Source organism: Vicia villosa, linkage group LG5 (assembly GCF_029867415.1).
Source record: "Vicia villosa cultivar HV-30 ecotype Madison, WI linkage group LG5, Vvil1.0, whole genome shotgun sequence".
In the NCBI taxonomy this organism is placed as follows: domain Eukaryota; kingdom Viridiplantae; phylum Streptophyta; class Magnoliopsida; order Fabales; family Fabaceae; genus Vicia; species Vicia villosa.
The window spans coordinates 52,458,666-52,471,080 of NC_081184.1; the positions used below are offsets into that span (position 1 = coordinate 52,458,666).

The 12,415-nt window shown below is 38.6% G+C and overlaps 1 protein-coding gene across 1 annotated transcript; it reads right to left on the reverse strand.

Moving 5' to 3' along the window:
* Nucleotides 1–719: 719 nt before the first annotated feature.
* LOC131606623 (protein HIGH ARSENIC CONTENT 1, mitochondrial) lies at nt 720–2,734 on the reverse strand. Its single transcript, XM_058878814.1, has 6 exons — nt 2,557–2,734; nt 2,397–2,477; nt 2,199–2,272; nt 1,489–1,559; nt 1,333–1,386; nt 720–1,243 (listed from the first exon to the last, which is right to left on the reverse strand). Exons 1-6 carry the CDS (start codon nt 2,571–2,573, stop codon nt 1,130–1,132), a joined length of 411 nt encoding a protein of 136 aa, XP_058734797.1. The 5' UTR covers nt 2,574–2,734; the 3' UTR covers nt 720–1,129.
* Between the last annotated feature and the right edge of the window lie 9,681 nt (nt 2,735–12,415).

Genomic DNA, 12,415 nt, shown 5'->3' on the forward strand with positions numbered 1-12,415 from the left:
CAAGATAAGGTTTGTTGGGCCATTATTACTCCAATAAGTCTATAAATACAACACACTCTTTTTCATCCTCTTCACACCACAAAACACAAATGACACAAACCTACCCCCACCTAGCATTCGTCTACTTCACCAGTGGCTACCCGATGCCGTTCAATTCCGCTTCTCGCGCGACACGCCGTTTACGGAATTGATAACGTCACTCAACATGCTATTGCAATATCCGGAAAATCGGAAGGTTGTCAAGCTTGAGTACCGCTCGCCATCGCTTAACGACGACGGAGACGTTGAGTTCACCCCATTCGAGGTCAAGAACGACGAAGATTTAGCAGTTTTGTGGACAACTTTCGACCGATTTTCTTCGAAGGATCCGATCGAGTTGGATGCGAAACTTCAAAGATTGGGGGCCGACGTTATCAAAATGTTGACTCATCCTCACCTACCCGTGTTTAACAATATGTAACTTTAATCTTATGTAATGTGATCGATGTAATCTTCATCCTTTAAATAAATCGAATCGTTGTTGTTTGTTATTTTTCTTCTGTCTCAAACCTTACTTCGGAAGTACATTTCCGAATTCTTCAAAGGGGGGGTGAATTCAGAGATGCACTTCCGGATTCACCTATTTTCTGAAAAAAAACAATATTTCGGATGTACATTTCTGAAGTCTGTTTTTCTCATAAAATAAGTGACTTCGGAAATGCATTTCTGAAACAAGGGGCATTTCGGGGATTTCGTCAGGGGTGACCAAGAAAGTAGGGAGGTGGATAAAGAAATTTTTCATTTTTTTTAGGTTGAAATTCAAATATTAAACGAAATTTATTATGATAATTTAATAAATAATTTTTCATTTTAGAAAACTCAAAAAGTTAATTTTTTGATAAAAATATTATTTTCATAATTTTTTAGTAGAAATTTTCATAATTTTATTATTATTAAAAATTAAAAATTTATTGTAAATATCGTCTTAAACTTCAATATTTATTAGGCCGGCCTTGGCCCAACTCGAATTACAAGGGTACCATTTATTATACAAAGAAAGTACTGTAAAATAAAATTACTTTACAGACGCACTGAAATATTATAGTAGATATCATGTTCATATCGCCAATTTGAGGAAATATATATAAAATTATGGACGGAACTTGCAAGCTGTTTTAAGTTCTTGTGCAGGTTTGTCACCTGCAAATCCAGCGTCCACCCACGCAGAGTATCCTCCACCCATGTTAACAATATTTTGAAATCCCTGCGTTATATTACAACATCATTATGCATATGGTATAATTAAGGAATTAGAATTGGTCCAATATATTTGAACTTTGTATATAGACTTACTGATTTATGGAGCTCAACACAGGCTCGACTTGATCTTCCACCACTATTGCAAGCCTGAATCCATTATAATCAATCATACATAATCCTATTTTGTCTGTTCTGATAAGTGCATATTGTTTTATATCATAGTGAACTAAAAAGCTATAAAGTTCTTACCACAATTAACTGATCCTCACTCTTACATATTGCTTCTACTTGGCTAATAAAATCGGGATTTATCACCCGTCCTGTTAATCATTTGCAAACGCATCAAATGCTATATATTATGTCCTATCTATGAAGCACGGATTCCAATGATACTCACATCGGGATAGACACGACAGAGACACTCTAACTCTGATAATGTAAAAAATATAGGACATCAACACTGTTATATATAAGATAATATTTGAGCTTTATTTATATATCTATTATATATTAAAAGAATTCAAAATATTTTGATTAATATTAATGTTTCTAATTCTTTATTGATACATTGCTTAAATACATTTTTAATTCTTTTAAATGTGTGTAAGATTTGTCTAAAAATATATAAAGGTGTGTTAAAACAAAGAAAAAAACTAATTTGCTTGAAACATTTGTCTGAATTGTCGGTCATATGTATGGTAGGAGTCTTCTACGGGTGTCGGACATTGATTCAATGAGTGTTGAAACAAAGAAAACAAACATTTTTAGAGGACTCTTGTCTGACTTTTCCGACAATTGTTTGATTTTTCCAACACGTGTCGTATAAATATTGGATACCGACACGTGTTAGACACTACTGCGACATGCTTACTCTTAGAGGTGTTGGTGCTTTATAGTGGCCTGTAGAGAAGAAAATTGAATCTAAAGACAAGTGATTACTATTAAATTGACAATATTACCTTCTTCTGTCTTGAACATGTAGGGGACATTAATGGCATTCTCAACATGACTTTTGTTGAATTCCTCCACTGACCTATTCAAAAGGACAAAAGAATGAAAAATAAGGACTCCAGTTTCTTCTATTAAAAATCATTTTAGAGGTTCATATGAAAATTAAAAATGAAAAAGAAATTGGAGAAACTCAAATCATTTGTTACCTGACATCAAGATAATTGTAACCAGATGAATGTAGCAGATCTTTGGCTGCATGGACGTCTAAGGTAACCACATTTTGATGCCTGCATTTATTACAGGTAAATCAGAGCTTACATCAAACAATACACATAATATAAAATGGAATATAATTTGAACTCTTACGCCTTTGTGGTATCCATTCTTTTCTTTGTAAATAAAGATTATCACTCCCAAAAATTAGTTATCAATGCAAAATAATTATTTGTAAGAAGGGTATTTATGATATGAAAACTTAGCATTGCTAAGGGTTTTGGGTTCTCTATAGCGTTCAGTCGTTGACCTTAAATGTGTCTTTTTCTGTTGCAAGTTGTATTTTTTGGTTACATTCTTTTGCAAGTTGTTAATAACATATAAAGGTCAACTCTTATCGTGCAAACCAAGTATATATTTTCTATCTTTTAAAATTTTTTTTTTCTAGCGCTTGAGAGATAGAGTTGACTTTCTGTAAAATATTTTAATAAAACAACTGATATACTAATATTAACTAAATAAAATAAAATGTTCTAATATTTCTCTACAAGAAAAATTCATATTAGCTACCAAAATATTGCTACAGTTATATATTGAAGCTAATTTGAGACTGACTGGATATTCCTTAACTACCAATGAAATTTCTAGCTAATACTTATATTTTTGTAAACCGGTTCTTGATTTACTATATTTTCTATTACTTTTTATTTTATTTTTATGTTTGAAGTTAAAAATGATTTAAGAAAAAAACATAAATTTGCAAGTAATTTACAATTAAAATTAATTGAATAAAAAATAAAAAAAATAACATTTTCAATTTTACAATAAATATAAAAATCATTTTTAAAAACAATTAAATACTTTATTGATTCAATTTTACAATTTTTTAAAACAAGTTTGTAGAAAAAAAGTATGTATAGAATTTTAATATATATTTTTTTCATTTAAAAAAAGAATTGTTCATAAAAAAAATTCCAACTATGCGTTTCCTTTGCTATCTAGCTTCGTCTCTTCCTCTCCGATCGATCTCGCGTGCATCTCAAATCGACGTCGTATTCATCTCCGATCCACTTCGTATTCATCTCCGATCCACTTCGTCTGCATCTCCAATCGACGTCGTATGTGTAACACTCCATTTATTTTCATAATTTAATTTAATTAAATTAATTGAATTATGAGGAATTAAGCAATTGGGCTTGAGTTGTGGTTAGTAAGGGAGGAGGTGCATTGGTAGGCCCTATTACTAATTAAAATAATTTTATTTTATTCTTAATAAAATAGAAGGAGTGGTAGAATAGAGAAGGTTACAGTATTGGGAAAAGAAGTTTGAACGTGAAAAGAGAAGAGGAACGGAGAAGTGCGACCGAGGAAGAACGAAGAATCAACCTTCAGGTAAGGGGGGACTCTTCCGTTTATCTTCTATTATGGGATTATAGATAATATGATAGAATTGATCGTGTTATCCGTACCAATTGGGTTGTGCTTAGGTTGTAGAAATGTTAGGTTTTGGGAGGATTTACACGTAATGAATATGCTGATTCGTGTAATGATGTTATTTGGATGGTTTGAATGTATTATAATGTGCTATAATATGTGTTTGTTGTACTGTATGCGAAATCTGATTGGAATGGGTTGAATTGGTAATGATTTGGTGAAGGAAGGGTAAAATCGCAGGCTGTTTTCTGCTATTCGGAGCGCTGGGATTCGCCAGTTCGCGCCGCGTCCAGGAGTTGGCGCCGCGAACAGCTTGGCAAAAGGCCAGGAAGCTTTGTTGCGCTCAGTACGCGCCGCGAGCATATGACCGCGCCGCGAGGGCGTAGTTTTTATTCGTTCCGCACCGCGAACTTTTGTTTGCGCCGCGAAGGCGTAGTTCCTATTCGTTCCGCGCCGCGAACCGTGTGTGGCGCCGCGTGCTGTTAGTTGTTGCGACTGTCCATTTTGAAAAGTTTTAAAGAGGTGTAACTTTTAAACCGTAAACCGGATTTTGGTGCCGTTTCGAGTACAGTGAAGCTAATCAGATAGTTTATATAATCAAATGGTGTTTTGAGTCGTGGCTCGAACTATTTTTAAAACACCGAGCTTAATTGTTTGTGGTAGGATATGTTTATAGGTACACTAATGAATGTTTACCTGTATAATGTTGTGGTTGTAACTGGTGTCTATTGTACATGTATTGTTGGTATAAATATGTGTCTTATTGATGATTATGACATTAATTGATGTATGTGGGTGATGAGCATGTTATGGTTGATGCATGCATTCATAATCATTATGTGGCTGGTCCTTGACGATGGTGGATCAGTGGTAGCTAATTCCCATTGTGAGGAATTAGTGAGTGGGTGTTACCGTATCCTTGATGATGGTGGATCGGTAAGTTGGGTTATATCCCAGATTTTTGGTACCACATGCATGTAGTTGCATTGCATTAGGTTGTTTTACTATTATAACATGAATGGAAGATTGTCCAATGTTATAATATGTGTTAAGTTGGTTGTTTGCCTTCTGATTCTATGGTTTGAATCTGATCATAACTGTAACTGGGTGAATGGCATGTGAAATGATATTTTATTATTTATATCTTATAACATTAGTTAAATGTGAATGAGACTCACCCTTACTGTTGTTATTTTTCAGATTGAGGAGTAGCTCTCGTACTTGGTGAGGATTAGCTCGTCAAGTAGTTCGTTAGAGTCAGTTGGGTCCGTGTCATGCTCTGGTCGTGTAACACTGGGGGCGTCGTTTAGAATTATTTGTTGAACTTTTTAATTTGGATGGATTTGTATGTTGATGCTTTAAGTCTATGACTTGGCTGTTTGTTATTCAGATGTTAAAGATAATTCCGCTGTGTTAACATGATGAATCTGAATAAACTTGGTTGACGTTCTCCTTTACGGCATGACATGAGTATTATTGTTTGAATTATTTGGAAGTTGTAATGCCCTTTTTCATGTTAACTCTGATTATTGTCTATTATTATGCGGGGTATTAGAAGGGTGTTACAATAGTGGTATCAGAGCATTGTCGGTCGTTTGAGTCAGAGTCTTAGTGTCGGTTAATCCCTCGTATGCGATTAGTGTAAGGTTGACACTGTCGATACTTCTTGTTCTAATAGATATTGTTTGATATTTAGCAGAACAATGGCTGGAAGAGGAGGAAGAAACGATGATGCTATCGCTGAGGCTCTGGGCATGATTGCTGGTGTGCTGGGAGGGAATGCCAATGGAGCTGGAATTGGTGCTGACAGGCAGCTGAATAGTTTTCAGAGGAACAACCCTCCGTTGTTCAAAGGCACTCACGATCCCGAAGGCGCCCAGAAGTGGCTGAAAGAGATTGAAAGGATCTTCCGGGTGATTGATTGCGACGAAAATCTGAAGGTGAGATATGGGACTCACATGCTGTCTGAAGAAGCTGATGATTGGTGGATGGCTAGTAGGGACGAACTGCAAGCTGCAGGTGTTGCAATCACTTGGGTTGTGTTCAAAAGAGAATTCTTGTGGAGGTACTTTCCTGAGGATGTTAGAGGCAGGAAAGAGATTGAATTTTTGGAGCTGACACAAGGTAACATGACTGTGCCAGAGTATGCGTCCAAGTTTGTGGAGCTAGCAAAGTATTATGTCCACTACAATAATGATGAGGCTAGTGAATTCTCGAAGTGTGTTAAGTTTGAGAATGGTCTCCGCGATGAGATTAAACAGGGTATCAGATACCAGAGGATTCGCAGGTTTGTCGATTTGGTTGACTGCAGCCGAATCTTTGAAGAGGACAATATTAAACTGAAGTCGTCGCACTCTCGCGAGTTAGTCGACAGGAAAGGGAAAAAGCATATGGATCGTGGTAAGCCTTATGGTAAGGGTAACCAGAAAGCTGGAGGCTGGAAGAAGCCTAGTGGGGGAGACTCTAGTGCCCCTATTAAGTGCTTCAAGTGTGGAGAACCTGGACATCGCATTCACGAATGCAAAAGTGAGGAAAAGAAGTGCTATAGATGTGGAAAGGCAGGTCACATTGCTATTGAGTGCAAAGGGAACACTGTAACTTGTTTCAACTGCGGGGAAGAAGGTCATATCAGTCCTAAGTGTCCTAAGCCGAGGAAGAATCAAGCTGGTGGTAAGGTGTTCGCCTTATCTGGTTCAGAGACTACTCCAGAGGATCGGTTGATTAAAGGTACGTGTTTTATCCATGGCACTCCTTTAATTGCAATAATAGATACTGGGGCAACTCACTCGTTTATTTCATTGGATTGTGCTAAGCGACTGAATTTGGAAATATCTGAGATTAATGGAAGTATGGTCATTGACACTCCTGCGTCGGGTTCAGTGACTACTTCGTTCGCTTGTTTGAACTGTCCAATTGATCTTTTTGGTAGAGAGTTCGGAATGGACTTAGTGTGCCTTCCATTGGAACAACTTGATGTTATCTTGGGTATGAATTGGTTGCAATTTAATCGGGTTCATATCAATTGTTTCACGAAGACGGTTATTTTTCCTGAAGATGTCAGTGTTGAGGATTTAGCGATGACGGCTAGACAAGTGGATGAAGCAATGAAGGACGGGGCTGTCGTGTTCATGTTGATTGCATCCATGGAAGTGAAAAAGAAAGCGGTGAGTAGTGACTTACCGGTAGTATGTGAATTTCCAGAAGTCTTTCCAGAAGATGTAAGAGAATTGCCGCCAGAGAGGGAGGTAGAATTTGCTATTGAACTAATTCCTGGAACTAATCCTGTGTCGATGGCACCTTATCGTATGTCGGCATCGGAATTGAATGAGTTGAAGAATCAATTGGAAGATTTACTTGAGAAGAAATTTATTCGTCCTAGTGTCTCACCGTGGGGTGCACCGGTGTTACTAGTGAAGAAGAAAGAAGGTTCAATGAGGTTGTGTGTGGATTACAGACAACTCAACAAGGTTACTATCAAGAATCGGTATCCCTTGCCGAGGATTGATGACTTGATGGATCAACTAGTTGGAGCATGTGTGTTCAGCAAAATTGACTTGAGGTCGGGATATCATCAGATTCGGGTGAAGACGGACGATATTCAGAAAACAGCATTTAGAACGAGGTATGGTCATTACGAATATACAGTGATGCCATTTGGAGTAACCAATGCGCCGGGGGTTTTCATGGAGTATATGAATAGGATCTTCCATCCTTTTCTGGATCAGTTCGTGGTAGTATTTATTGATGATATTTTAATATATTCTAAGAATGAAAAAGAGCATGCGGATCATCTTAGAGTGGTATTGGAACTATTGAAGGAAAAGAAACTTTTTGCAAAACTGTCAAAGTGTGAGTTCTGGTTAAACGAAGTGAGCTTTCTTGGGCATGTAATTTCTAAGGATGGTATTGTCGTTGACCCAACGAAAGTAGAAGCAGTGTCTCAGTGGGAAGCTCCGAGGTCAGTTTCCGAAATCCGTAGTTTCCTTGGTCTGGCGGGTTACTATAGAAAGTTCATTGAAGGTTTTTCAAAGTTAGCATTACCGTTAACTAAGTTGACTAGGAAGGGTCAAGCGTTTGTTTGGGATTCGAAATGTGAAGAAGGATTCCAAGAGTTGAAGAAGAGGTTGACTAGTGCGCCGATCTTGATTTTGCCGAATCCGGTGGAATCTTTTGTTGTTTATTGTGATGCTTCGTTGTCAGGATTAGGAGGTGTACTGATGCAGAATCAACAGGTAGTCGCTTATGCGTCGAGACAACTCAAGGTGCATGAGAGAAACTATCCGACTCATGACTTAGAGTTGGCAGCAGTGGTATTTGTGTTGAAGTTGTGGAGGCATTACCTATATGGTTCAAGGTTTGAAGTATTTAGTGATCACAAGAGTTCGAAGTACCTCTTTGACCAAAAGGAGTTGAATATGAGACAAAGAAGATGGTTAGAATTTCTCAAGGATTATGATTTTGAACTGAATTATCATCCGGGTAAAGCAAATGTTGTTGCCGATGCATTGAGTAGGAAGTCCTTGCATATGTCTATGCTTATGGTGAGAGAATTGGATTTAATTGAGCAATTCCGAGATTTGAGTTTAGTATGTGAAGACACTCCTACCAGTGTTAAATTGGGTATGCTGAAGCTGACTAGTAGTATTCTTGAGGAAATCCGAGAAGGTCAGAAGACTGATGTAGAGTTGGTTGATAAGTTGACTCTGATTAATCAAGATAAAGGAGGTGAATTCAGAATCGACGAGAATGGTATAATGAGGTTTGGTAATCGTGTTTGTGTTCCTGATGTTGCCGAATTGAGGAAGAGTATTCTTGAAGAAGGACATCGTAGCGGATTGAGTATTCATCCTGGTGCTACCAAGATGTATCATGACTTAAAGAAGCTGTTTTGGTGGCCTGGAATGAAAAAGGAAATAGCTGAATTTGTCTATGCTTGTCTGACTTGCTAGAAGTCGAAGATTGAGCATCAGAAACCGTATGGAGCTATGCAACCGTTATTTATTCCAGAATGGAAGTGGGATAGTATATCTATGGATTTTGTTTCAGGGTTGCCGAGGACGGTGAAGAATTGTGAAGCTATTTGGGTTATTGTAGACAGGTTGACAAAGTCTGCTCACTTTATACCAATGAGAATGGATTACCCAATGGAGAAGCTGGCTCAATTGTATATTGACAGGATAGTGAGTTTACATGGTATTCCTTCGAGTATCGTGTCGGATAGAGATCCAAGGTTTACATCCAGATTCTGGGAAGGTTTGCAGAGGGCTTTGGGTACTAAGCTGAGATTGAGTTCTGCTTATCATCCGCAGACGGATGAACAGACGGAAAGAACTATTCAATCACTAGAAGATTTGTTGCGTGCTTGTGTGTTGGAAAGAGGCGGTGTTTGGGATAGTTATCTACCCTTGATCGAATTTACTTACAATAATAGTTTTCACTCGAGCATTGGTATGGCTCCGTTTGAAGCTTTGTATGGTCGGAGGTGTAGAACGCCTTTATGTTGGTATGAATCTGGCGAAAGTGCCGTGATTGGACCGGAAATTGTTCAGGAGACGACAGAAAGGATCAAGATGATTCAGGAGAAGATGAAGACTTCTCAGAGTCGTCAGAAGAGTTATCATGATAAAAGGAGGAGGACACTTGAATTTCAAGCAGGAGATCATGTGTTCTTGAGGGTGACCCCCACAACTGGTGTTGGTAGAGCACTGAAATCAAGGAAGTTGACTCCGCGATTCATTGGTCCGTTCCAGATTACGGAGAGGGTGGGAGAAGTGGCGTATCGTATTGCGTTGCCACCGACGCTTGCGAATCTGCATGACGTATTCCACGTATCACAGTTGAGGAAATACATTGCTGATCCATCTCATGTGATCCAAGTCGATGATGTACAGGTAAAGGACAATCTGACAGTTGAAACTTTGCCTATGAGGATTGAAGACCGAAGGCTGAAACAATTGCGTGGCAAGGAGATAGCACTGGTCAAAGTATCTTGGGGAGGACCAGCAGGTGGGAATGTGACTTGGGAATTGGAGAGTCAGATGAAGGATTCCTATCCAGAGTTATTTGCCTAAGGTATGTTTTCGAGGACGAAAACTATTTAGTGGGGGAGAGTTGTAACACTCCATTTATTTTCATAATTTAATTTAATTAAATTAATTGAATTATGAGGAATTAAGCAATTGGGCTTGAGTTGTGGTTAGTAAGGGAGGAGGTGCATTGGTAGGCCCTATTACTAATTAAAATTATTTTATTTTATTCTTAATAAAATAGAAGGAGTGGTAGAATAGAGAAGGTTACAGTATTGGGAAAAGAAGTTTGAACGTGAAAAGAGAAGAGGAACGGAGAAGTGCGACCGAGGAAGAACGAAGAATCAACCTTCAGGTAAGGGGGGACTCTTCCGTTTATCTTCTATTATGGGATTATAGATAATATGATAGAATTGATCGTGTTATCCGTACCAATTGGGTTGTGCTTAGGTTGTAGAAATGTTAGGTTTTGGGAGGATTTACACGTAATGAATATGCTGATTCGTGTAATGATGTTATTTGGATGGTTTGAATGTATTATAATGTGCTATAATATGTGTTTGTTGTACTGTATGCGAAATCTGATTGGAATGGGTTGAATTGGTAATGATTTGGTGAAGGAAGGGTAAAATCGCAGGCTGTTTTCTGCTATTCGGAGCGCTGGGATTCGCCAGTTCGCGCCGCGTCCAGGAGTTGGCGCCGCGAACAGCTTGGCAAAAGGCCAGGAAGCTTTGTTGCGCTCAGTACGCGCCGCGAGCATATGACCGCGCCGCGAGGGCGTAGTTTTTATTCGTTCCGCGCCGCGAACTTTTGTTTGCGCCGCGAAGGCGTAGTTCCTATTCGTTCCGCGCCGCGAACCGTGTGTGGCGCCGCGTGCTGTTAGTTGTTGCGACTGTCCATTTTGAAAAGTTTTAAAGAGGTGTAACTTTTAAACCGTAAACCGGATTTTGGTGCCGTTTCGAGTACAGTGAAGCTAATCAGATAGTTTATATAATCAAATGGTGTTTTGAGTCGTGGCTCGAACTATTTTTAAAACACCGAGCTTAATTGTTTGTGGTAGGATATGTTTATAGGTACACTAATGAATGTTTACCTGTATAATGTTGTGGTTGTAACTGGTGTCTATTGTACATGTATTGTTGGTATAAATATGTGTCTTATTGATGATTATGACATTAATTGATGTATGTGGGTGATGAGCATGTTATGGTTGATGCATGCATTCATAATCATTATGTGGCTGGTCCTTGACGATGGTGGATCAGTGGTAGCTAATTCCCATTGTGAGGAATTAGTGAGTGGGTGTTACCGTATCCTTGATGATGGTGGATCGGTAAGTTGGGTTATATCCCAGATTTTTGGTACCACATGCATGTAGTTGCATTGCATTAGGTTGTTTTACTATTATAACATGAATGGAAGATTGTCCAATGTTATAATATGTGTTAAGTTGGTTGTTTGCCTTCTGATTCTATGGTTTGAATCTGATCATAACTGTAACTGGGTGAATGGCATGTGAAATGATATTTTATTATTTATATCTTATAACATTAGTTAAATGTGAATGAGACTCACCCTTACTGTTGTTATTTTTCAGATTGAGGAGTAGCTCTCGTACTTGGTGAGGATTAGCTCGTCAAGTAGTTCGTTAGAGTCAGTTGGGTCCGTGTCATGCTCTGGTCGTGTAACACTGGGGGCGTCGTTTAGAATTATTTGTTGAACTTTTTAATTTGGATGGATTTGTATGTTGATGCTTTAAGTCTATGACTTGGCTGTTTGTTATTCAGATGTTAAAGATAATTCCGCTGTGTTAACATGATGAATCTGAATAAACTTGGTTGACGTTCTCCTTTACGGCATGACATGAGTATTATTGTTTGAATTATTTGGAAGTTGTAATGCCCTTTTTCATGTTAACTCTGATTATTGTCTATTATTATGCGGGGTATTAGAAGGGTGTTACAATAGTGGTATCAGAGCATTGTCGGTCGTTTGAGTCAGAGTCTTAGTGTCGGTTAATCCCTCGTATGCGATTAGTGTAAGGTTGACACTGTCGATACTTCTTGTTCTAATAGATATTGTTTGATATTTAGCAGAACAATGGCTGGAAGAGGAGGAAGAAACGATGATGCTATCGCTGAGGCTCTGGGCATGATTGCTGGTGTGCTGGGAGGGAATGCCAATGGAGCTGGAATTGGTGCTGACAGGCAGCTGAATAGTTTTCAGAGGAACAACCCTCCGTTGTTCAAAGGCACTCACGATCCCGAAGGCGCCCAGAAGTGGCTGAAAGAGATTGAAAGGATCTTCCGGGTGATTGATTGCGACGAAAATCTGAAGGTGAGATATGGGACTCACATGCTGTCTGAAGAAGCTGATGATTGGTGGATGGCTAGTAGGGACGAACTGCAAGCTGCAGGTGTTGCAATCACTTGGGTTGTGTTCAAGAGAGAATTCTTGCGGAGGTACTTTCCTGAGGATGTTAGAGGCAGGAAAGAGATTGAATTTTTGGAGCTGACACAAGGTAACATGACTGTGCCAGAGTATGCGTCCAA

Bases quoted from the DNA above. Each gene is read 5' to 3' on its own strand.
- LOC131606623 (XM_058878814.1), bottom strand. The intron at 1,560-2,198 runs GTAATATTGTCA...AATGATTAACAG, and splicing joins CATGTTCAAGACAGAAGAAG to GACGGGTGATAAATCCCGAT. The intron at 1,387-1,488 runs GTAAGAACTTTA...TAATGGATTCAG, and splicing joins GTGAGGATCAGTTAATTGTG to GCTTGCAATAGTGGTGGAAG.